The sequence below is a fragment of the Malurus melanocephalus genome, unplaced genomic scaffold (genome assembly GCF_030028575.1).
Source record: "Malurus melanocephalus ecotype Western Australia unplaced genomic scaffold, MMel_1.1 scaffold_0, whole genome shotgun sequence".
Classification (NCBI taxonomy): Eukaryota; Metazoa; Chordata; class Aves; order Passeriformes; family Maluridae; genus Malurus; species Malurus melanocephalus.
In genome coordinates this window covers 6,910,664-6,937,666 of record NW_026623232.1, presented here as the reverse complement: position 1 = coordinate 6,937,666, position 27,003 = coordinate 6,910,664, and the positions used below count along the sequence as shown (strand labels likewise).

The 27,003-nt window shown below is 40.5% G+C and overlaps 1 protein-coding gene across 1 annotated transcript in view; it reads right to left on the bottom strand.

The window, feature by feature from the left end:
• The window catches only part of NRXN3 (neurexin 3), an 888,791-nt gene that overhangs the window by 680,372 nt on the left and 181,416 nt on the right, over window positions 1–27,003 (bottom strand). The window contains exons 2-3 of the mRNA XM_057380707.1: window positions 17,143–17,444; window positions 10,367–10,528 (exon numbers count right to left, since the gene is read on the bottom strand). Coding sequence (XP_057236690.1) covers window positions 10,367–10,528; window positions 17,143–17,444 — 464 coding nt within the window. The remainder of the gene's footprint in view (window positions 1–10,366; window positions 10,529–17,142; window positions 17,445–27,003) is intronic.

Genomic DNA, 27,003 nt, shown 5'->3' with positions numbered 1-27,003 from the left:
TTTTATACACAYGTATAAAACAGAACAGTCTTGTAACTTCTGTCTCTCATGTAATTTTATTAATATTAGCATACGGCAGGTCCTGACTCTCCAAAACTACTCTCAGCTGTATTTCTGTCTGACAGTATAAGATGGATCCTAAGCAATTTCTTTACTGAAACATAAGGAGCAACAAATAAAAACATATCTCTTAYTTATTTTCAGTATTCATCCAAACCAAGGGTTTACTAATCTCAGTGAACTAGCAAAGTAAAGCAAAAGGAGCTCATTTACTTGCAGCTTAAGATGAGAACAGCAGACTTTGGACTGAAGTTAGCTGAAGTTAAGATCACAGCATCCATTAGGATGGACTCACACTTGGTTAACAGCATTTGAAAAAGCCAGAAATCCTTGCCAGAGTAATCACCACAGTATCACCACTGCTCTGCTGACTTTGGACTCAGCTATGTTTGTCTATCAATATATCCTTACTTCACTCACTCTTGAATGGATATGGATTAGACAACATATTTTCGTAAGGATTTTTGCTTTAATATTTAATAGTTACCAATGAACTTTATTATATGCACCAAACACAGGCTTTATTGCTCCAATCCACATAACATTTTCGGAATTTGTTGATATAAATAYAGTTCTACACCTGTAAACAGTCATTTTCTGAATCAGAGCACATGGCACATCCCTTGCAGCCACAGAAGCTCAGCAGGAGTTAGGTTCATTATGCAGGAAAGAAAAGCCTGATCCTGATGATCCCACTGCAAAGCAAGCACAGATGGCCACAACACCAGGACTGAGACTCACACRAGGACAGCTCAGCTGGGATTCAGTGGAGTGCTCCCTTACTGTTGAGACATATCAGCCCACTGGCCACACTGCCCACTGGTGACACTGACCTCTGCTGTTTTCTCCCTAGGTACCTGCTCCAGTGGCAGGTGAAGACACTTGAATTTAGTGGCTTAGACCCCATTTGGGCTTAGCTCTGCAGATTCTCTTTAGCTTGTAAGTGTGGTGGCAGTACACAGTCCAAACAACCCTGCAAAAAAAAAACCCTCTTGCACCTCATGCACAGAAAGTTTCAAATTCTATGTTTGCTCATCACTGCTTGCTTCAGAAGATATCCTCAATCTACATGCGTACTCTGTTATTCAGTTTGGCTAAAATTTTCAGACTATTGTAAAGTAGTGCAGTAAGTTGAGGAATTCAGTGCCACTGAACTGTTGATATGTGAATTATCCTTTAAATTAATCCCCAAGAAAATGTGTGCACCCAGGCAGACCTTGAATGCTTACAAGACACTGTCTGCTGACTGATAGGAGCTCCAGAGAACAAGATACTACATGGTAATAAGTGTGATCTTAACAAGAACCTGTATTATTTAATTTGTAGATACAGCTATGCAAAAAAAAAAAAAAAAGAAAAAATCCAAAACCAGGTTTTTAATTCTAGATTCATTATGGCTGTATGATTCTACTGCCTTTGCTAACTGAATTTCATGAAAGAAAGACTTTTAGGAGCCTAGAGTTTTTTCAGTACACAATTGATGAAATAACACCTCCTCCACCTCCTGTTCCAAAGCTAAAAACTCAGTTCCAATCTTTGGATCTCCAACATTTTACTAATTAAAAAATACTTCTAGCACTTCATTTTCAWACTCCATTCACTAAAGATTAATTTCATGAGGCAATTTAAAACTGTTTCCCTGCTTAACAGCAATACTTTTTATGGATATATGAGGTCATGAGTAAACTTTCTACAGACATGAGTACATTACTCTTCCACGTTTCCATGTGTCCAGAACATTTGATGAAAGAGATTGATCAATAACTGAGGTTTATGTTACATAAACTAACCTCATCCAATATCACTATGCAGCAAGCCCTCATCCAATATCACTATACCAGCAAAACTCTTCTTATGGATGCTTATAAACCAATTGACCAAGTTCTTGTCTGTCATGCATGAAGCAAGGCAATAATGCTATCAGAAACCTCTCTTTGGTAGAATAAGCAAGGGCTAAGCAACACAGGGAGCACAGGTTTTGAATAACCCCCTAGCTAAAGCAAAGCTGCAGCACACAAATACACCTGACAAGACCGTGGGCTGCAGGTCCTGCRAGCCAGGCCATTAATCCTTACTAAAAATGTGAGAACATGAGAAAGTGAAATATTAACCTCTGAAGCATTCAGAGCAACATGTACTTTATTTAAGAGTCTCTCCAAATCCAATTCAGWTTTAAGCTTTCACTGAATATGTAACTGGAACATCATTTTCCATTCTGGTCACACATGGAAGAAATCTCCCATGATACACAGATACCTTATAATGCAATTCCTAGTATCTTGAGCTGAAATCCAACAGAAAAAGCACAAATCAGAGAAATACCCTTCAGACCCTGATCACTTTCAAAAATGAGCGGCAACACCAACTGTTTGTCAGGACAGATCTTCATTTGAACATCCCCAGTCTCAATTTAGATTGCTTGGAAGAAGGGTCTGTTCTGGACTTCTCCATTTCCTCTCCTGAGTTGACTCAGGAGCAAGTAGGCAGGCATTGCACACCCATTCAGCTGTCAAGCTAAGATACACTTTTGAGGAAATAACTTCCAGTATTCCCCAGTAAGAACATCAGTGAGCTGTGACTCTGTACAGAAGACATGGGCTAATGCCAGGTGGAAGAGGAGCAAGAACAGCAGGTAGGATTTCCCTCTTACCTATTGTTCTACTAATAGCAGGCTCTATGATGTTGACCAAGGCACATCTTACCTGTGCCTCAGTTGCATTTGAAGGAAGAGGATAATGACATTTACTCCCTTTGGTACTGTATTTTACTGATAGTTTGAAAGAAGAAGAAAATCTCTGAGGTCACTTTGATAAAACTACCTAWTGGACTCTTTGCCTGAAGGGTCCTAACAGCTAATATTATTCATATTACTATTATTTCATCATTATGAATTTTACTTTTAGTACCTGTATCTACTAAGTATTGGGTCACAGTGCATCAAACTCTGTACCACTGGATTTTCTGTGTGAGATCCTTGTCAATCATGAGAATCATGATATATGGGAAAAAAAACACTAGACATCATGCAAATATACTCCAAAACCAAAGATATTCACTTATCATGTCAAACTGACTGGAACATTTTTCTGGGAGTCATTAATCTGGGATATTCTACTTTCTTGTGTTTAGGAAGTGGGGATAGTTAAGGGAATTCACTCAGAAGAGTATTAAATAGTTAAAAGCTCAAAGACTACAGGGATAGCTAGGTTTGCTCCTCAGTGCCTTGACTCCTTCAGATGAATTAACAGTCAAAAGTTGACATTKTGTTACTGTACCATGGGATGCTTTCCTCTGTGCTTGCTTAACTCTGACCTTCCATCTCCTGTGACTCATGGAAATTTGKATCCTCTCTCTTCCTTTTTTCCTGGCTCACAGTATGAGCATAGACTTTCTGTGTTGGAAAGACTGACATATTCTTGCTTTCTCCCATCCTGGATAAATGATTCCCTAAAAACACTACTAGCAAAATCAGCTGAATCAAGTGCCTTTTCCAGAGAAACTGAAATTCATCACTCCACTAAGTGTTAGCAGTGATACCATGAACCATGGAAGACTTAGTAAACTTATGCCTGGTTTGACAGAAAAGTTATTATACATTATCTCCTATTCCAGTCTAGTAGTTACTCCCATGAAAAGAGGCCAGCACATCCAATCTTTTATGGTTATAGGATGGTGTGCATATGTAAACCTASTGGCAACCAGAACAAGAGAAGCACAGAGTCACTCCTTCTGGCAGCACGGCAGAAGTTCTGCCTTGCAAGATTAAAAAGTTGGGTTTAAATAAACCTCCTCAAATTGTTGCTTCTTTTTCAGTGCTATCAAAGTCCAGAGACAGGTGTTGCAGCTTTCAGCTGCTCAGTTCAGAGTGCCTCTTGCTCACCATGACTTATGTCATTTCCCATACTCATACATGAAAGCAAAAGCTACTCTTCMCTGTGTACCACAAAGATATTCCGGATTTTTGCCCAAACATCCAATATGTGTTGGCAGCAGGAAGGTAACCTGGGAAATGTTCAGTTGACCAACTGTATATCCTTTCTGACTCCAAGCTTAATACAGAAATATCAAATGCAAATGAGCCCAGGACCCAACCTTATAAGCCTTACCCCATGAGAAAACATTGTCATATTTCTCTCCTCATCTATTGGTCTACTCAGAATTCTCCCAGCATCTTGCATCATTATCATATTGCCCTCAGTTTCCAAATGCTCCCTTCCCACCTCCAAATTAAATCTTTCCAGATATGAGTGGGTTTTTTTTTCTCATTGGTTTAAGAATGTGATCAGCAGCTCCTCGAAATGCTGGCCAGCATCTCCGCTGTTTTATGTTACTACAACAATGCACAGAAACACCTRATGAAGGCCTTGTGTAGGATGCTGTGCAGATGCACAGAGGAAATTATTGGCATTCTTGACTCTCAAGACACAGTGTACAGCTGCAACAGGGGGCAGATCCACCAGCAGCAGCAATGCAGTTGGAAGTTTAAGAGTGAGGGGCAACCAAAAACCTTACAGACTTCTGGATATGGAATCTTAGGAATCAGGGYCACAATCATCATCCAGTCTATCTGGAATGCTCTGGCAGAGAATTGTAATGAGATACCAAGATTAAGAACAAGTAATGTTTTGAGGAGTGGAATCATATTCAACCTTTGGCCATGCTTTGTCTGCTTCTACATAGTGCCATTAGCCTCTCCCCTTCTTTTTCAAATATTCCATTCACTAGGTTATACACACAGGAGGCAGACAGGCCCAAACACAATAGGACAGCTGGAGCAGCACTACTGGATTAACATGTGGGCAATTAGTGCCATTCATGGGGTAACTTCCTCTGCTGTACCTCAGTGCAATCCCCACACTGCTGATTCCTGACTCTCCTCTTAAGCATTCCTGGGGCTCTGTAAAATCACTGCTCTGGAAGAGGATCTTGGGCACCCAAAAGCTTTTGGGCTTAGGGAGGGGCTCTAACAACTAAAACTGTCTGTCTCTGCCTGTTTTGCTATTTTTCTCTGCCTCCAGTTTTGGGCTGCCTTCCATCYTCACCTTTTGCCTCCTCCCAAGTGGGACACTGCAGTCAGAAAAATTCATCCCCAGACAGAAACCACATCATCACTGCACATCAAATAGTCCTGAAAAAGACCTGGCTTGCAGATAGCATCCAAGATGTACACAGAACAACTGGACACATTCATGAATCACTTTGAAATCTGGCTGCTAGATGTTAAATTGCAGACAGAAATTATCTAAGCTTTCACAGCTTTCTCCCATCATGGCCAGATGGTGCCTGACCCCTGTAATAATTTCTGCCATATTCCACCCATATGCAAGCCTCACTGCTTCCATCAGGCTGTTAGTACCAATCAACATTTTTCAGAATTGAGATTTTAATAAAGCATTGATAGAAAAATGTGAAGATTTCATAAATTCTCTCATGACTATCCATTCTCTAGGGACCACCTCAGGCTCTTCTAAAGCATCTCCATCTGCACTGTTTAAATCCTGCTCCAAGTAAATTAAATCTGAATGGCTGGCTCCCTAATCCTAGGAAATATTCGGATTCATTCCCTCCCCTAGCAATTGGATATTGAAATACCATTTTCCCCTCTTTGCCCACACAGCTAAACTTCCCACCCTGCCACTTTCTATCTCCATCCCTGATTACTGAAATGTYCTCCCTGAGGTCCTTCATTACATGCAAAAAACAGCTGTTTCTTGTCAYCTTTCTTGTCCTAACTCTTTCTGGCCATACAGGTGTCATAAACCCATTAATGGATATTTTTCCCTCTCCACCTTCAGTCCCTGTTTAACAATCACCATCTGTTAAGGCACTGTCACAGCTTCCCTGACACCCATTAAAAATATTTCTGCTCAATTGTCTCAAGATGAGTTCCTGCATCTTCTCCTATCCCATCTCTATATCTGGTTTCATCCATGACAGGAAATACAAATATACCCACCTGCCCCCAGATTTCCTCTGGAATTATTAATCTTAAGAATGAAGGTCCAAAAAGCCTTAGATTCTACGCAACTAGACTGAAATGTCCGTATTTCATGTCTGTGTACTACCCTATTTGCATATGATGTCTTTTAAAGTTTTCATGCAGAAAGTTACCTCTGTTTTCCAGTCTTGTTCCCTCATTACAATGTCAGGTATACTGCAACACTGACAGCATGGCTATGGGGAAATGCAAACCAAGCATAGTTTACCACACATGGAGAAATCTTTAATTTTGATGAAAATAGAGGAAAAATCCCGATCTGAACTACACATCATTACTTGAATTTATTATTTAGGTGTATTACTGCTAGCAACTTAGTAGCATCTGTTCAGTTAAAACCTGTGGCCACAAGGGAAAGGAGATGTGGGCATGTATTCTATGGTGAAAGGAGGTACCATTAGGTGAAAAATTGTCTGACCTAAAGAAACATTATCTAGATAATTAGATATTTACATTAATTTTAGGAAATATTATATAGGCACTACAGCAGCGGGGCTCTGAGACTCTAAGTTCCTTGTTAAGAACACGTTCTTATACCCTCCAATTCCCTTTAGGCAAGGCTTAGATGCTGCTCACAGGAAGAGCTGCCCCTCCTCCCACCATCCCCGTGGAGTGGAGCAGTCCCTTCCTGCTGYGAAGGGGCAGAGATGGGCATTGGGCACTGTGCCCCTCGGCACTCCAGCAGCTGCATGTCATCTCTCAGGAAGTGGGAAKGCAGTGCTCCACTCAAGGAGCCCTCTTAGCCCTGACATGAGCAATTTGGTTGGTGCACTCTCAGACTGATGCAGTCTAGATGACATACAAGAGATTACGGGGSAAAGGCTGTAAGTTCCACCTCAAAATCTGCATAAATCTCTTTGCCTTCCTAGGAAAGTGACACACCCCTAGAGGCACTCTTGAATGASTGCAGAGGAGTAGGAATAGACCATTCTGCTTTAACACCTCCAAGAGATCAGCACAGGGTTTGGCAGGATGTTCTCCACCATTACAAACAGTGCAACCCACTCAGGGGTGTGCCATGTCTCTGGTAACAGGCAATTACACAGCTGGACTTTACTATGAAAGAAGAGCATTGCTCTACTAGAAAGCATAAACTGAGAGGAACAGTATTGGCTATTAATCTATCTTACCCCTTCATCTAACTTTCTAATCCTAGCATACTTTTCGTATAAACCCGAGCTCCTCCAGTACTGGCTAATGAGAGACTGAGCATCCTTTTTGGCCACAGAGGAAAAAACATAAGCTACAGGGACTAATTTATGACATATGCTGACAAGCTATGCAGAAAGCCAAGTAAAGTTCTTGGTACCTGGTTCTGGATCCAGACACATTTTAAGCACTCAAGCAMTGCACTAACTCAGCTCTGACTCCTCCAGGATCAAAGCTGGCTGAAAGCATTACTCCACCACTGCTATAAGTTGGTTGCTTTTCAGGAGTCTATAGTTCTAAAGCAGCCAGCAAGTCAAGACATCTGCTCATACACATCTCCTGTCACGGCCTAGTCAAGTGAAGATTACAAAGCACATTCTGATTATCTGTTTTCTTCCTCTTATTTTTAAGTGGTTGCTTGAGTTTTTCTTCTCTCAGAGCATTATGAGCCTGGGACGATGGTGTTGGCAGCTCTTAGCACACTGTGCAAGCTAATAGAATACAAATGATTATATAAATAATAAAGCTGCTGAGATTTTCTTGTCATTGCTTTGTTTGCTCCATTGGCTTGACTTAGAGCACATAAAAATGGCCTCTGCTAAGTGTTATGTTCATAGCATCCATAAATAAAATTAAGATCCTGATTTAAAGAGACACTAAGAAGCTGTATCTTTTCCTGATTTCAATCAAACTGGGATGCTCAGTGCCTAGGAAAATCAGGCCCAAGGCTCTACAGATGTAACCAGGAGGATTTGATCTCTGACAGTTTGCATTCAAGCAGTGAAGTTTCATTTCCTATACACAATGCTCACACRCTCTTCCCCAGCATATGTGCATCCCTTCAGAGGTCAGGCAGGAGAGCAGCTTCAGACTCTTGACAGCTCTTCCTCACATCAGAGGACTGGCACAAAACATACAAACCCTGACACCACGAGTCGAGCATCAGTAGGATGATGACTTGTCAAGGCAGTTACAGCCACAGAACAACATCTAGCTCAGCACTGCTGTTTTCATGGTTCCTCTATGAAATCTCAGCTCTGCCTTCCCTCTAATATTAAATGTTCATACAAAGAGGACATTGTGACAACCCTCTGGGCTGCAAATAAAATTATATCCACGAAGTCACACCCTATGRTAAACAGCATTACTTCAGAATCACAACCTTAGTGAGAAAACTCTTGCAAGAAACTCCTATTCCAGGCTAGCTAAGAAACTGTCTGACAGAAAACTTAAGCTTGTTTTTCAGTAAACTTTTAATAACACATTGTGGACACATTAATATCTGTATCCCCATTAATCACAGTGATAATCGCAAATTATATTAGAAGAGAGGAGAAAGAAGACAAAAGATGACTATGAGGCAGCACCAAAACTAAACTGTTTGTTTAAACTACCAATTTTGGGATTTGGACTGAGAACTCATCTTTTTTTTAATTGTTTTGTTTGGGATTTTTTYCCCAAGGATCAGTATTCTGATCTCTGCTGCTAGCCAGGCAGTCCAATCTGTATTATCCATGTGTGAATTTTCTCACAGTTGTAGATGAACTGTGTGACAAGTGCAGCCAGCCACAATGAGACAACACCGTTTTCAGACCCAGCTAGCTCTTCCTGACCAATGCAGCCACTCAAGTGCACAAACTTACCAACAAAGTGTAAGGATTTAAGGATCACAGTTGCCTATCTCAAACACTGTTACGGCCACAGAATGACTTTGCCATGAGATAAGTACAAAAGTGAGTGACAGGATGGCACTAACTCCAGGCAGAGATGAGATCTGGTCAGCACATCCTGGGTAATGCATCCAGACAAAACTTCCCACTTTGTAAAAAAGCAACYTCTCCTGCACATATCACTGCTCAAACACAGATCACCCCAAGTGATGGGACAGATGGAATCTATGAGCACTGAAGGCCACCCCCACATTCCAACCCCCTCCCCAAATATGCTTCCATGGATACCGGGAGTTTGGACTTAAATTAAACCACCATGACCGAGAACTTGCGATAAGATAGAGGCGGTTCTATTGTGCAAGTGTTATCTCAAGCCTAGGGGAAGGTAAACAAAGCTATGAGAGAAGAATGTATAACTGATAATGGACATAAAGAAAGCTGAATTTACGGGCCCCAAAAGAAGTGTCTGTGCTGAATCAGCTCAGACTGGTAAAAGGCCTCTCCTTCCATCAGAGGAGATTGCGACCACCAACTCACAACCCAGAAACCCAAGGAACCCACCAACTGAAAAAAAAAACCAGAAAGAACTGAGCATGGGACTAACTAGCATTAGAAGTGAGGCAATCATTTAATCAATAAAATAAAAGTGTGTAACCAGTGAGCATTCTTTGGTTTGCAAAGATATATAAGTACTGAAAAGTTTTGAGTGACCTCAGGGACCCCACGACTCAGAAGCCCAAGGTGAAGAAGGACCAACAGGCCACCACTGGATGTGTGGGTGGTGACTCTCTTCTGCTAATCTGTTTCTCACTTTTCTGCTTCTTTCTATCTCTCTACCTCACATTTTATTGTCCAATAAAATCCACACTACTGATTTCAGCATATGGTTTCATTTGCACTTTAATTAGYGGAGAGACATCTCTCAATAATCATAACACTTGATGTCCATGTGCCACATGATTGCCACACCTCCATTACACCCTCACACYGCACTCTCCTTGCAAAATTTACACTTTTTATTCTATCTTCAACTTTCATTTTTCTGTTTTATTCTATTTCTGTATCTTCCTGGGAAATTCAGATCTAACTATACTCCTAGGTGAAATCCAGAACCTTAAAATGTATCCTAAATAAGCTTCTGRTTATGATTTTTTCATCTCAAAATGCTACTTAGTAACCAGAGGTCATTTGTCTTTTTATAATGGCTATTGCCTCAGTGCCTAGAAGACAGTAATGCTTTCATCTGAAGGGCTAATGGTTTAGAGAAGTCACCTCTCCTACTATCACAAGCATTTTTTCTGTAATCCAAGCACTTTTGTCCTTAAACTCACGCTTTTCCAGCCTTGTGTCCACCTGAATGACAAGTTTTTCCTTGCAGAGCTGTTGCAGTTATCAGTATAAAATTAAACATTCATTGTGTAAGGCAGAAAAGAGTGATGACTTTAACAAATCAAAAGCACAGAAATAAGAATTAATTTGAAATAGTTACCTCTTTGAGGCAGCCCATGAAGTTATTGCTTACTGGAGACCCAGGTAAATCAGCAGTGCTGGGGCTCCCTCCCACATAAAAGAAGTCATCCGAGCCCAGCATGGTGTAGTCCTCCTGTGTGTAGCCCGTGGTGGTAAGGATGCCATCCACAGAGATTGTCACCTGTTTGAGGGACACAACGGACAAAGAAAATCCCAGCAATGACCTTACAATCCTGAACAGAACAACTTACCTCCCCTACAATTTTATGCCAGTTTTATTAAGGATTTTGTTGAGATTTGGTATGCTTTTTTTTTTTAACTTCAGTCGAGCTCTATTTTCTGGTCTGATTTTCCCACAGAGAAATGCTTCAGCATCTGCTTCTCTCCTTTCCTGTGCATCAGCACTCTCAGGCTTACCCAGCATCCTATCCATCCAGATGCTTTCCATCAATTCAGGCCAGAAAATATAACTGTACTTGAAAGACATTTCTCTTATTAGCTGATTTTATGAATAATTAGAATTTATTTTAATGATTACAGTTAGTTATGGTTGTTAGTAAAAAAAAAAAAAACACTAATGAAGACAAGGTTGGTATTTTTTATTTTTTAAGTTTCTTTTGCTCACGGCACACTGACGGTCATGCATTCAGGGATAGGGGGAGAGGGATCTCACTTTCGATACATTATGGATGTGCATGCCATGTACCTGGAGAGACACACACCCACCACCCACCACAAACAAAAACAAAAAACTAAAAGAAAAAAAAGGAAAAAATAAATTGAAAAAAAATTACGAACTAACCCATAACCAAAATATAAGCAGAAAATAAATCAAAATAAAATAAATCAAAAGAAATCAATGCACCAATAAATATGATAGAAGCAGAYATGAGAAAGAAAGAGGATACAAAGCGTGCACACACTGCACTTTGACATGTCATGCCAATATATTTGAGGCCCAGAAAGATGGCAGGGAAAAACCAAAAAAGAAAGGAGAAGAAAAGGGAGGAAAAACAATTTCACACTCACATGCAATCAAAAATAAAAATACCAAACAAAYGCCATAACAAAAAAAACTCAAAACCAAACAGAAATGTCCCCAAAATCTCTAACCACAAACACATGGAAGGTGAAAGGTGACAGAAGGAGAGGGTGGGAGAGGAGGAAGTGAATTTTATGTGTTTTGCTTAGATGTTGTTAGTGGTTTCAAGGGAAGATGGAGGAAAACAGATGGAGGCCAGGAGGAGGCGGGCGAGTCACCAGACGTGGACATGCCATGCAGAGTGTGTACTGAAACAAACACCGGCTGAGCTCCTGTTGGCCACGCAGGTAGAGGTCAGAGAGAGAGAGAGAAAGTGAGACAGAGAGCAAGAGGGAGAAGGAGGAGAGAAAGCAGAGGGACGGAAGTGGGGGAAAATCAGGAGAAAGAGGACAACTCTGGCCAGTTTGCCTGTAATAGCCATTGCCACAACAAAAGAGTGAGAGAAAAAGAGAGCCTTCACCACCACGGACTAGAGGCCCTGCAATGGTTCTGATCTAGAAACCTTCACAGTAAAAAAAAAAAAAAAAAAAAAAAAAAAAAAAAAAAAAAAAAAAAAAAAAGCAAACTAAAAGCCAATTAAAAAAAGCCAAATAAAAACAAAAGCAAAAGCAAACTAAATTCAAAAAGAAGGGACAAAAAAGCCCAACAATTTATCACTAGATAGGAAAAGAGGGACTAAAGACAGAGGTGAAGAAAACAATGAAAGATATGTCCAAACCCCATTTCCAGAATAGTTGTGTTAGTTGCTTTTGATGCTCGTTTTTCTATTCAAAAAGAAGGAAAAAAAAAAAAAAAGAAAAAAAAAGGAAGGGGGAAAAAAGTGTTTTTAATGAAATTAGAATAAAATTAAAGGAAGCAGTAAGTATAAAGGAGCAGGGGAAAAGAGCGGGTAGGGAGAGGAGAAGGCAGGTAACACACGGCAAACCCAAAAAAAGAGACAATAAGAATGATATCTACCAGACAATGTAGTTTGTTTACCATAGCGTGTCCAATGCCTGAGTGCTTTGCGGAAAAGGGGGAAGAAAGGAAATTAAAAAATCGTGAACAGAACGATTGTTAATTAAAATAACTAAAAGCAAAGATGAGTCGTTAGGGTGTTAGTACATTAGTTGGTTAGTAAAAATGACACATTGCATGAATGGTCTAGTGTTAGTTTYTCAAAAAAAGGCGTGGGGCACCTGAGACACACAAAGTGAGAAAGAGGACAATATGACCAGGACTCTATGGGGAACCATGCCATCTAGACTGTAAAGAAAGAGGGGGCTGCCTACTCTTCCCACCCTGGTATTAGTCATTAACTTCAMCCCTCGGACACATTATCCAGAAGTAAAATTAAAACAGTGCAATACTTACTCTTCAAATGYCCATCAAGGTGTTTCCCTCAAATAAGGTTACTCACAGAGAGGTACACGGTTCAGCACACATCACACAGTTTGCCCCTTCAGCACAAACCCAACCAAGACTCCATTCTTCCACCCACACCACCCACCTACATGCCTGCTCCTCTTCCAAGCCTCACTACCCTCAAGTGTTGCAGAGTATCACAAGCAGGMCAGTATTTCCTTTGGCTGGGGGATACAGATGAAGATGAGCCCAAGACTCTGTGTCTTCCTTCCAAGTTTYCCAGTCTGCTGGTTTCTTTACAGCAGCTGAGTTTGTGACTTTCAGGAGGAGCACATGACAATGCCTGTGTTTGGCTGTTTGCCTGTAGCTCACTTCTGTCATCCAAGATAGAGGAATTGAACCTCTCCTAGTGCAGGAGAAACGTGTCGAGGAAGTGTGTAGCRAGAATTGTGTTGTTTGTGTCCAGGTTGAAGACAGAAGGTTGACAGGATTTAGCATCCCTCCTGTTACACTCCATCTCTGTTACACAGAAGCTAGGAGAATTTACCAGTCAGTTTGGTTTAGCAGAACTTTACAGATGCTTCTTTAGCCTGTCCCAAGGCATGCAGATGCCAATTGTTTGAACTTACACATTGCTTCTTATTTGCTTTTTAGCAGYTGAGGAACTAAATATCTTTATAGCAGATTTTGCATTGTGATTAGCTTCAGTGTTAATAGGGAAGGGGAGCCTGTGGAAGCTCCAGGTCCTTGTTCCATTGTGATTGAAGCTGGCAAGAACTACTCTAAATTACACAAGATCTACAGTGCCTCATGTAAAAACCATCTGCTTGCAGTCTTCAGAGTTGTACATTGACTAGGGATGTAAGTTTGTGAAGACTTTGTGGCATTGAGCATAAAGTCCCAAGGTTATTTTCCAATGGGAATTAAACAAATATCATATTCTGTACTTGGGTAAAATCAGCACAAACTCCTGAATTCCTCACCAAGGAATTCTTACAGCAAAATGTTGCATTAGTAAATTTATTTTTAYGAACGAGGGAGTTGAAATTTGGGACAGGGAGAAGAGCATGCTAAAAACAAGATGGAGTGTCAGCAGAAGACATGAAGACAGACACAACAAGTCTGACTTTCAGTCTCTTCTCCTCCTCCTCCCACCAGATCACAGTGCCCCAAACAYGCTCTGAAAGCCCCAGTAAAATGCAGCCATGATCCTATTTCTAAGTAAAGGTTCTCACAAGGCAGAAAGAGGGCTTAGTTTTAACTGAAATAATAAGATAAATAAACAAGGAGATTTGCTTTGACATTAACAATCAYTACTCAAGGGAATCTGCGCATTCACTTGGTTTGTCTCTAAGGAGATTAACTGCTGTTATAGTCATTTGATCTAAAAAAAAAGCAGCCCTTAGTACTCTCCTAGCTTAGCTACAAAACATTTAACAATTCCAAAAAGTACTGGGCAAAAGTCCAACTATTTAAAGTTCCACTCTAATTCTAGAAACAGCCAAAAATTATGCAAATCCTCCTCCCCTTTCTCTTAGCCCTTAAAAAGGCAGAGGAAAAGATTAGATGGCATCCTGAAGCTGCTGATAGTCCGTTTAGTTGGAATTGCTTAGATTTAGATAATATTCTTGGAATTTCTAAATTATTGCTTTTTAAGTTTATTTTAGAGAGAAGTATATTTATCTCCAGTGCAATATTTTCAACTAATTAAAAGGAGGCTACTGATTTTCTTATAAAGCTTCAAAACATTCAAAGGCAACTCATTTTGCTGGATTTTTTTTTTTTGTTTGGTTTTGGAGTGGGGTTTTTTTTAGGAAACATGAGCATAGCTGGAAATAAGACCTGTCAAGTTTCAATATTACAGGTGAATTTATGTCAGGAAAGACAGCCAATAATCTTTTACATACAAAATAATTTAGGTTATACTAAATTATATTGGATGACAGCTTTTGGGACTATCACAATTGCTTTGCCTCAAGGCCTCATCAATTCCAATTTTTGGGCAGCTTTAGGTTCTGGGTCAACGTCTTAATTTTGAGACAGATCAAAAGTTAAAATGCAAGCATCCAGGGAAAAGGTGACTAAAAAAAAATTCAGCCTTACTGATATTTATTGGTTGAGTTGTATTCAGTCATGTTTAACTGTAGAATTGGAACCCAAATCACCACTGCTAATTAAAAATAATTTGATTTGAAGACTGGCCTTTCTTTGGAAAGAGCACATCCATCTCATTAAAACAGCGTCTCTCTTGCCCACTCAAATTGGATACTTTTAGAATTCAGGATCCCTTAAAACCATTCACAGTGAAGAGATCAGGAGGATTAAACATTTAAGGTGCTGCTTAATTGGCAAGGGACCACATGCTTTCTAATAATCGCCAAAGTGCTGCCCTGGTCTCATCAAATATGAAAAGACATAGACTCCCATTTTCTTGGTTCACTTCTATGGGCCAATTTGAAAATCACTGGCTAAAGCATTGAGAAAAGAATGTGACAGCTTCCCATCCACAATTTTGTTTGTGATCCTTCACATTCAGCTTCTTCAAGATCCAAACCAATCCTGCCATGAAGCAAGGATTCATTTTGCTTCTGGCAYATTTGCCCACTGAAATTATTTTCCAGCGAAAAACAGAAAGTATGATTAACTAAAATGGCCAATAASCTCTGCTGAGATATTCAAGGACCAGCTGTTCTGAAACTACTTAAAATAAAAAAAAAACTCACATCAAATAAAGCCATATATTCTGACTTTCCCAGACTGACAAACCTGGACCAATTGGTGCATCTTCCTCTGCTGTATGGATGAACAAAATAGGATCATTAAGACCCATCCACTGGATRAGAAATTGAATTTGCATCTGCATAAGAACTATTGAAAACAGATTGATTTTTTCCATAGGTGAGAACTCCGTAGTCTCATGAAAATTTGATGACACATTTTTCRTCAGCCCTAAGCATGTAGAAATACCGGGATTTAAATGGGAAAGACAAATAAAAATCTTCATCCCCAAACCCAAATATTGAAAAGAATGTCATGAAATTCTCCAACAGAAAAATTACCTACTGACATCTACTAGTAGAGACTGTTTCTGATGCCTGGCACTGATTATCCTATACTGACGGACACATTTGATCTTTGCTACTGTAAAATGTGACCTCAAATTATGTTGTATAAACTTAGGTAAAGCTATTAAAGGTTGTGCTAATATTGACATTAATGAGAAAATAAAGAGGTCACACTGTATTCACAAATTGATTTTTAAATCTTAGTTTACAAGTTATCTCTGCTCCTCCACCAATCAGCAAGGCACCAAATAGCTCTTATTCACCGTGTAAACCTCATTTATCATGCAGTGGATGGGCCTTAGTGACTTGATGTATTTACCAGCTTTCAGAGCAAGGTTATTTAATTTTATATTATGTATTTATGTCTGAATTTATATTTCATGAGAAAGGCTTCAGGATTTTAAGACTAGCCTACTACCAAATACCTGATACAGGTGTCTGTTGATCACCTGATACAGCTGATCATCTGATACAGTTGTCTGCTAGGAAAAGCAGCATGTCGATGTGCAAAATTACAGTGGTAAAATCAGAAAAACTTTTCCAAAGTGGAATTGTAGTGTGCTGGATTGATCTGAATTTGCTTGGGGTTTTTTGATCCTTCCACTTTTCCAGTCCTCACAGCCAGAAGAGTCTCATAGGCAGAGACAAGAAATAAAGTAGATTCTCATTATAGAAAGAAGGGGAAAAAAACAAAAAGAAGAAAAGAAGAACAGAGAATCAAGAAGACTCAGAGAGACTCCAGCCAATTAATTCCAAAGCTATAAAGTTAAAATAATTACACACATACCCACCAGGCTGCACACCTGCACACTCATATGCACACACAAAAGAAAAGGAAAAGAAAAACAAAAGACTTTCAGAATTAGAATTGTGACATCATGGCAATGGTTAAACCAATTAAYCAAACTGAAAGAAAAAGGAGAGAGGTATAGAGCGTTGGCTGTTGGAAATAGGCTCTGTTCCCACAGTAATTAAATGTAACAAGAATATTACTGATAAGATTGAATCATTATTAAGGAAATAATAAAATCAAAAAGGGAGAACAGAAAAAGAAGAAAGGAAAAGGGAGATGAAAGTAAAGTTATGCCACAAGTTTTTATTATTAAATCAAACTGAGAAAAAAACATAAAATTAATAAAGTGGAAATGAAGATATTGCAGCAGGGATAAATTCCCATCAACTAACATTTTTTTCACTGTCCTTTTGGCACCAAGATCCAGAATAGGTGGAAAAACTCTAGCAATACCACTGAACTTCCCCATTTCTCCATTACTCTCTCCCATCTGCCTGTCCCGATAAAACAAAACCAAATTCTCCCCAGCGTTTTCTCCCCTTGACCATTACCTGCCGCAGGTTGCGTGTCACCTTAACGTCGTGCCACGCGTTGTCATTGAACTTGCCATTGACGGGCTCCACAATGGCCTCAAAGGCCCCGGACCCCAGGTTAATGACCAGGGACACCGCACCGTCTTTCAGGGCCAGGTTGACGTAGTCGGCCGACTTGCCCGTGTGCAGGATGAGCCCGTTGCGCTGCCACGTCTTGAAGGACAGGGTGATCTCATCRCTGCTGCTCTGGATGGGGTTTTGTGACAGGTCATAGCAAAGGTATTCGGAGCCACGGAACGTGGCCATGTTCTCATCGCGCGCTGCAAAGGTAAACAAAAGAGCCATTCAGCAGTCAGCCAAAAAGAGATTTAAGATTTCATTAAAATGAAATTCCAGCATCCCACGGCAATGCTAACTATAGAGCTAAATATCAAGGCACGCTAGTAACTGTAGAGCTCCTTTTGTAGTATGGCTACACGAGAATTAACTGCAGGGTCCTGGTAGCGATGAATTTCAGTGCTGTGTTTTTAGTTTCACTGCAGCACTGTCACCATAGGGACCATTCAACAGTATGCAGTGGAGTCTAGGAAAAGCACACTTAAGGGCTGGTCACATCCTTTTTTAGGAGAAGGATGGAAAACTCTACTATTAACACAACCACCACATATGTGCCAATGAAAAAAAAATTAAAAAAAAAACAAAAAAAACAAAAAAACCATTTCACAAAGACCAGTATTTAGATTCAGTACTAGTGCCATCTGAACTTAGCTTAACCTGACAGGAAATTTAAGAGAGACACCAGAATATAATCCTAACAGAGCTGCCCCACTTTTTTTGACAGAATGAGAGACAAAGCAAACAAGAGAAAAGTGTCCTACAGATTCCTTCTCTGAAAGCATGAAGCAAGTCCACACAAAACATTTTGTTCATAGATAAAAGTAATGTTGCTGGTAAACACATCTGAGAACTTTGCCTGTCTGATCACTTTATCCAGGAAATCTGTACTAGTTAAGCACATCTTTTTCAAACAGCAAAAATAAACATGGGGAATTATCCACAGCACATGGCATTTAWTATTTCCTCATAAAGAAATAAAATCTTATATACACTAATGAAAGCCACTGCAATAATTTCTTAGCAACTGGAAGCAGCATTTGAATACCATAAAAATTCTTCGTGTGAGCCAGAGGCTTGCTTCCCAGTATCTGGCGTTCCAGTCAAGCAGAGTGTTGTATTGTGCTTATGTGACTTGAGCCGGCTGCATACCCTGATTTTATCCAGTGGAAGAAATACAGGACAGCTTGCACGAGGGCTGGCTAGTGCCATCTGGGGGAAAATGGTACTTGCAGTGGAGTCTGTACAGATCCCACCCCCCACTCCACATCACAGCACCTTTCCGACTCCCAGCTGTGAAAGCGAGGATGAGCAGAGCTATCATTGCTTACAAATCACTGCATAAGGCAAAGGCTGATGCTATTTCCATTGACATTAATAGTACTTTTCTGCTTCATTTTGTCTCATTTAGTAATCCTAAAAAAGATTAGCCAGAATCTATTTGTACAAGACTAAAGGGAAAATACTTGTTGTTATAGCCATCCTTGGAAAATAACTACATGGTGAAATCTGTGCCCTCACAGCATAAAACAGTGGTGGCAAAATAGCACAGTATTGCAACTTGTACATATATCATTCTCAAGTGATGGGTCTGCTTTAAACAAAGACTTGCAGCAGCAATGTGTGCTTGTACAAACACTTCAGTAAGAGAACCATATCCTCCTGCAAGCAAACAGCCYCCCGAATTACTCCATGGAGCAGCACACACTGGGAGCCAACAAGGTCAAAAGCAGCTTTTCAGAAGACCTGTGGTCCCAGCAGATAAGCTGAGCACAAGTCAGCCGTGCCTGCCCTTTCAGCAGAGGCTGCATCCTCRGCTGTGTTAGCAAGGATGCAGACAGCAGAACCAGAAGAGTGATCCTTCCCCTAAYTGACATTTGTGAGATCACATCTGGAGTGCTCTGTCCAGTACTGAGCTCCCTCATATAAAAATAGTTTCARCATACTGGAGTGAGTCCAACAAAGAGCTGCCACCACACTCGAGGTACTGGGGTAGGTGATGTGTGTGAAGAGGCTGAGGGAACTGGGCTCATTCTGCCTCAGGGAGAGACAGCTCAAGGGAAATCTCACTGATCTGTTCAATGACTTAATGGAAGAGCATAGACAAGACAGGGCCAAACTCTTCTCAGAGTTCTGCAGAAGGATGAGAGGCAGACACAGCTGAATACAAAACATTCTCATTTTGTACAAAAAAGTGTTTCATCTTGACAATGGTCAAACACTAGGAAGGACCCAGAGAGACTCCAATCTCTGTCCTCAGACATACTAAAATCTTGATTAGGCACAGTCCTGACCTGCCTCCTCTAACTGGACCTTCTCTGAGCTAGTGGTTGGATTACACAGCCTCTGGAGTTCCCTTCCAAACTATTCGGTTCTTTGATGTTATTCTGAATGCATTTAACCACCACCAACAAATGTTTGTGTTTGTGTCAGTATTCAATCAGCCTAAGCACAGAGGGCTGCTACTGACTGCAGCTCTGAAAGCCAGAGCCAGGCACTTAACAACCCTCTCCCAACATTGGTAATTCCCCTGCCTAGACACTCCTGGTCCATCAGAAGAAACTGCTTACAAGCAAGTTAGACACGTGCTCCATATACCTGTGGGTAATTCCCAGCAAACAGCCGGGGGGCAGGAGTCAAACACAGGATTTGTGAGTGAGCCTTTTCCCCACAGCTGAAGATGTGACAAGCACTGAATACACATTTGTGAAGGRGGACACAGCGGGTTATTGTTCACTCAATACAAGACATACGAATAGGRCTCATTTACACTTTCTCAACCACTTAGATAAAATCTCACTGGTCTACTTAGTACAAAGGAGAAGGCAAAGAATAGATTAGAATCTAAAAAGTAATTTAAGGCAACCACTGCAGACTTATCAAAACAGAGCAGAGCAAATTCAAAGAGGTATTACTCCTCCTTGTACCACTGCTTTCAATATAGGGTCAACATTAATATCAATCCACCTCCGCATTCAACTATGTCATCTGCCTGTTTCCTCCAGTAATCTGCTGCTGACCCTTGTTACAGATRGGATTCTGTACTTTATCCATCTTTGTATCTTCCTATTCTTGAGAGARTATCAGCTAATTCTGTTTCACACGTTAGGGGGTTTTTCCTTCCTCTTGTGGCTGCTCTGGACAGGCATTCAGATTTGCAGATCACCACAAACTAAAATCTCTCTGTGAAGGGGTTCACTGTGAAATCAAAATTCATGCCTGTCCATGCTGTGTCTCATAAGGACAACTGCCAAGGTCAACACACTCTCTACGACTGCATTCTCCAACAGATTCCTCAACAGTTTGCCAGTGGCCATGTGGTTTAGCAGTCCCATGAAAGGCTTCAGCAGCTGGAGCAGAATTTGTGCACTGCAGAGCTTGACTCTGTATTCTCCCAAACTGCAACACCAGAGCTTCTGTCAGGACACATGAAAAGTTTCTCACCAAGCACGGCCTCTCCATACTGTCCCAGCTGTTAGGATGCTCTGACATACACAACAGCTGTGACCAAAAAGCACCTGAAAATCACCAGAGAGCATGGTGGGGGTAAAGGGATATAGGTTCTTTCCACAATGAATGAGGAGGAAAAGCCCTGAGTAGACTGCAGGTCCCACAGTATTTCTTTATGCTTTCAGGCACAGTCTGGTGACACCTGAAGGCCAGGGAGGAGTGAACCACTTGCTATTTGTTAGCWCGTGGCCCTTGTGCTGCAGTTTTGAAAGTTCCACAGATTGCGCTGTGATATTTATATCTTTTATATTCCTTAAATAGTGGCAGTGCACCAAGGAGCTTCTGCACAGCAACACAGAGAACCTGGAACAGCTAAACTTAAGACCCAACTGAGAGTCAATAAGGATCCTTGGTTTATGCTACGTGAAACAATAGATCAAACTGATTTTTTCAGGATGTGAAATCCTGTATATAGTCAGTCAGTGATATTTAATTGAATTGATGATTTAGTTAGTAAAGGRTAGCAATGCAACTTCATAAAATAACATTTACTTAAAACAGTATTTGGGATATGTTTGAAATCTATTGATTTTTATATTATTTGCAAGATTTAATTATTAACTCAGTTAATTCTAAATACATTTACAAAAATCAGACTCTGGAAGCAGGTTAGCCCACATAAGCAATCAAATCTTCCATTCCACTTGTTAATATTAATCTACACCCATCATTTGATTCCTTATTCATTCACATAACTAAATTCTCTGCAGTAGATGGGATTTTCAAAGATCCAAGACCTGTACAAAATTCCACATTTGGACTTAAATCTTAACATATTCAAGATACACAGAAAACACCTGAATAGATGCAAAACTCAGRATCTTCAAACACAGACATTTTCTTTGAACGAAGAGAGTCACCCCTCACTTTAAATGGGAAAATGTTACCCTTTTCTGACCAATCACTAGCAGGCACACCCAGCACATTAAGCAGTTACCATCACCACCACATTGCAAAGCCAGATTTGTGTCTCAGACTTACACCTGTTTAAAACCCAGCCATCAGCACATCTCAGCTGAGTACAGGAACAGAAACCTGTTTAAAAACCAGCCATCAGCACATCTCAGCTGAGTACAGGAACAGAAACCTATTGAAACCCAGCAAACCAGTACCTAGGTCAAGTTCCTGGCTCTCCTCATCCCTGAAGAAACCCCAGAGCTTGCTGAGTCTCAGATTTCCTGGAGACACAGAGTCCCCAGGATCTTTCCATACAGTGCATATCTATACTGCCTGTTAGGAAAGTCAGATGGCAACCTCAGCTTCAGCTTTTATGTGCAACACTTTTCCTATTGCTGTTCCTGTCAAAGCTCTTTCTACAAAAGGGAATATTCAGGATTCCCAGCATCACTAAGAAGTAGAAAACTGTGGCATTTTGATTTATGTATGAGGAAACCAATGCACAGACACTTWAATGGTTTAATCACAACCACCAAGGAAATCAATAATAGAGAAAGCATTTGAGTTCAGGCACTCCTATCTCTCCATCCCGGGCTCATTCCAGAGGTTCTCATACATTTGTAGAGGGAGACAAATCTCCCGTTTTTCTCTAGTCCTGCCAGGAAGCCACCCCAGCTAAGGAATGGAGCAAATCAGCCTCCAAAGTTTTGGATGATGCCTGAAAACAAATACTTCATGACTGCAAAGCTGAAAACAGAAAACCCTAGAAGAATTCATTTTGCTCAGGAGCGTGAAATGTAGTGCTCATCAAAAGAAGCATCTCATGAAACAGGAATTTTCGCCCCAGACAGAAGAAATATTTAGAAAAATATAAAATGGGAAAAAAATTGCCTGCAAAATCATAGAATGATGTTATAATGGGGAAAATTAAGGGCTGAGCTGCAGTCCTACCATAAAAGGAGTAGTCTCTTAAATACTTACTAACTTTAAACCACTGTGGAAAAGTTCCATTTTTCAGAAACGGTGTTCATTTATTGTTTCGTCAGGCCTCTCATTCTCCCTTACTACATCTACATAACTTGTAACTCAGAAGCAGAGAGGAACCAGCGCAACAGCATCAGAAGCAGTGTSGGAAGACTCAGGACAAGACAATTCCCATCATGTTTAAAAGCTCTGAAGAGCAATCTTAGCACAGGAGCCCATAGCAAAGGTGAGATGCACTCAACAGCCAGTGCTCTTTTAATGCCAAAGTCAGATTTTGCAAAGTGTAGCAGGTCTGATGTTATGCAAAAGGCTCTTTCACCTCACTAGCAAAGGAAGCAATCAAGTTCCATGAAGAACATCAAGTGCCTAGCATGAATCACGCCCTCTCCTCTCTTATCTGCTACTTTACCCATTACCCTTCAAGTCTAAAGCAGAATGCTTGTTAAAAGGTCCTCAAATTTAAGCCCAGAGGAGACCAAGGGACTTGGCAATACAACCAATGTTCAGAGCTTTTTGTCAAACCTGACTAATCTATTTCCCTGTTCAGCTAAGCTCTTAATGAAAACAAGAGGAAGAACTGCTTTATCTGAAGACACTGCACAAGAGCTCTGGAGCTGCAGTTTCCACCTCTGCTTTTGTCTGCCTGTGTCCTTGGACTCTCTTTGAGCTGGTTCCAGCACAGAGGAGGCTCTGAGCCATGGAACTGCCTGAGAGGTTCAAAACCAGCCCTGCGCAGTGACTTATTTCACCTGATGAATTTGGAACACTGTGCAGCAAAGATTGAGAGCAAAGGGAAGGAAGAAGTGGACAGTGCCTGAATCTTTAGCCCAAAGAAAGGAGACATTTCCCCTAGGCTCCTGATCCTCAAAATAGTTGACAAGTACTAAATGAATAAAGCAGTTTCCATATATCACTGTCACGTAACAGTGGCAGAGCTAGAAGCCTGTTAGAAGCACAACTGCCCTAAATTTCTGGAGTATGAGCCTATTAAACGTATAGCTAAAGATCATATCAYCTAAACAAATTAATGTTCACACAAATGAAAAGCTATTTTGCTTGACAATGCTGGGAATCTCCATTTCACTCACAGTATATTGCAGTCATTTAACAAAGTCTCTTCTGAGAGGAAAAATAGTAAATCGGTTATATCATAAAAAATCTCCTAGTTAGCYCACATTTTCAGCATAAACAAAGATTATTTAAACCTAGTTTTGCCAATAATATAATCCACAGGTCCCCAACCGACTCTCTAAACCACAGATTGTCTATTTCCAAAAAGAAGCAGAAAACAGAAGTGTCTGAAGAATTTCCTCCAATACTGCATACAAAATAGCTGAAAAACACGACCATAAAACTGTTTCACTAAAATGTTTTGGTGACAAAAGTATTAATACTACAATAATGAAAATGAATAAATGACATGTCTCCRAAAGATTATAGCATATATCTGGTAACACAATTTTTTTAATTGCTCATCAAAATTGATCTAAATGACAAAGTAGAGGTGGGAAAGTCAGAACTACAGCATTTTATCCTCAACTTGGTCACTAATTCACTGTGCAACCTGAGGCTCTTAATTAACCTGGTCTGTCTCCATCTACACTAAAAAGATTAAAAATATAGGTTAAGTCCTTGAGACCTGTGGGAAAAGAATASTCTGAGTTTAATAAAACTCTGAAAAGCAAGAAAACCACATGCATGAGGCGAAGCCCCGTACCAATCCAGTGAATATGCAGTGTACAAAGTGTCCTGAGCATCCTCTTCTCTGCCTATTTTCACTGTTTGCTAAATACAAACAACTGTACCAGTACCAGTGTATGATGTTTATTGAAACAATAAACTCCACGTCTTGGTCTGACCATGGCACTATGTACTTAGAGCTGTCCTTGTTCTTTATGCTCTGATCAACTGACCAGAGAGACTAAAAAAAAAAATTCTGTGAGAATGTCTTCCTTAACCCAAAATGAAATCTAAACATTTTGGTTTACAATTCCTTATAAATACATTTCTTGAAAAAAAACAAACTAGGCTTCACTTTAAAATGAAAGCATGAAGCATGTTTATTTTGAAATGAATGATGCTGAATAAATCAATTTTAAAAATAATTTACCTGAAAGAATTTGATACAGTCATATAAATTCACCATTTGTTTTGGTTGAACAAAGTATACTTTTCCTGAACAATTCTATTCTCTGAACAATTTTGCTACTCTTACTCCCAGCTCTAGAARGTAGAGAAAAAGGAAGGTATTGCTACAAATTTTGTCAAGAGATATGATGATGATTTGCAGAGCGTAAGACCTCCTCTAGATTCCTCACTGCTAAACATGGGTGAGAGCAATCCCCACTGTTGCTGTATTTACTTTTTCTTATGTTTTTATTTCACGCTGAAATTTTTACACTTTTCTTCTTTTCCTGGTGCATCATTCTAAAATATATGGATGCCAATCACTGAACACATCAACCAGCAGAAATGTTTTCTTACAGGCTGAACGTTCAGCAGAGTGCAAACTGACAAGAGAGAACGTCACAGTACCATGAACATAAAGTTATGACCTCACATATTCACCAGCCCTGCTCTCACAGAGGTATCTCCACTGCTGCCTTGCTGCCTGGCCCATCTACCCCTCTGTGTAGAGCACACATGACAGTACAGCAGGGTAAGAGTGTGCAAGCATACAGCTAAGCTCTTAATTCACCAGCTTTTTATTCACGTATTCTTGACCAAAAGTGCAGTTTCTTCACACATACCATTAAAAAAAAAAAAAAAAAAAAAAAAAAAAAAAAAAAAAAAAAAAAAAACACAAAAAAAAAAAAACCAAAAAAAACCACCAAAATTGAAGCAACTTGCAGGCCAACAAGCAACATTACATACACTCCCTTAGAGAGATTTACTATTCTTCAGCAGCAATTTGCATCCCAGTTGCAATTCCCAATTTCACATTACATTCACTCTTAAAGCCTATTAAAAATCAGAAGTCAAACACCAAATATTAATCTTGATTCTAAGCATTTAGACCTGTTTATAACTGGGTGCAGATTCAAGAGCACTAACATTCAGCTATTAAAACAGGGTGCTCTTGTGGCAGTTTTGTTCTTTACCACACTGAAGACAAGGTATCTCCAAAATTTTCTGACCTTAGTAAAAAGTCACTGCATTAGAAGAACACGAGGTAACTATCAGAGTTCTCCCTACACATGTGGTATGACTAGTCTTGCCTGAGGTCAAAAAACATGAAGATTGTCAGAGAAGTCTTCCAAGACTGACACAGGAATGAACAAAATGATTTACACCAACACTGAGAGGAAGTTGAAAAGTGCATTCAGAACAAAAGCAYATGTAAGGAACACAAGAGGAGGAGAAATTCCTGCTTCTGTTGAACAGCACTATTGTAGAGAACTGCTGGAAGCTGACAAAGCAAGGGGCAGAAGGGAGAGAGGCAGCACTGGCAGAGGTGAGCRGGCGCTGCTGCGTGCCCGGGCTCTGTGCTGGCAGCCGCCTTCCAGCGAGCGTCGCGCTTGCTGCTGAGCAGGGAGCCCCTTGGGCATCCTTCCAGCGGGAAGTGCGAGTAGAAAAATAGCTACCGCTAATCACTGTAATAACACAATAATGATCCACGAAATTATCCTTTTCAATACCAGTGAGCGGTATTGAAAGCCGTGCCCATGGGAAAGGGGAGATGCGAAGGAAGGTGAAAAGCAAAAGTGAAATGGGAGAGAGACAAGAGCAGGGCAGAGCAGCACGGGAGYGGTGTCACAGTGACTGCGGTAATGYCAGCTCCCCACGGCTCCTGTGTGACCGGAGAGTGTGCACATGTGGAACCCCAGCGCTGCCAGGAGAGCAAAACACACTGCCAAACACTACTGCTGCCCTTCATTTCTGCTCGTTGTGAGAAWCATTAAGACCATTTACGGAAGTAGCAGCATCCAAACCCAATTTGAGGCAGAACAATTCTTCTCAAACAAAGCCACAGGCAASAGACTGTTACAAGCTGGCAGAGCAGCTCTGACCGGTAATTATTTAGGGGCAAAAACGTGTGCATTTGTATGCAATGAGAAACATGCTAGGCTTCTACTATATGTGAGCAGCAGCAGGTTCCATGTGCGTTTACCAGGGCAGGGAACACGGATATGCAGTGCAGGCAGGACAGGTGCCTACACAGCACATTTCTGTGGAAAGGCAAAGTGCATCTGAACAAACACAACAGATAGACATAAAGAGGAAAATAGAGAAATACAAAGAGGCGGTGTGGCCTTTGTTACAGCAGGAAAGGAATCGACCTCAGTGTGAAGAGATTTACAAGAGCAAGAAACACGCAAAATCAGGTTGTAGTGGGTGCACTTGCATACATGTGAAATGTAGGAGAATTAAGGT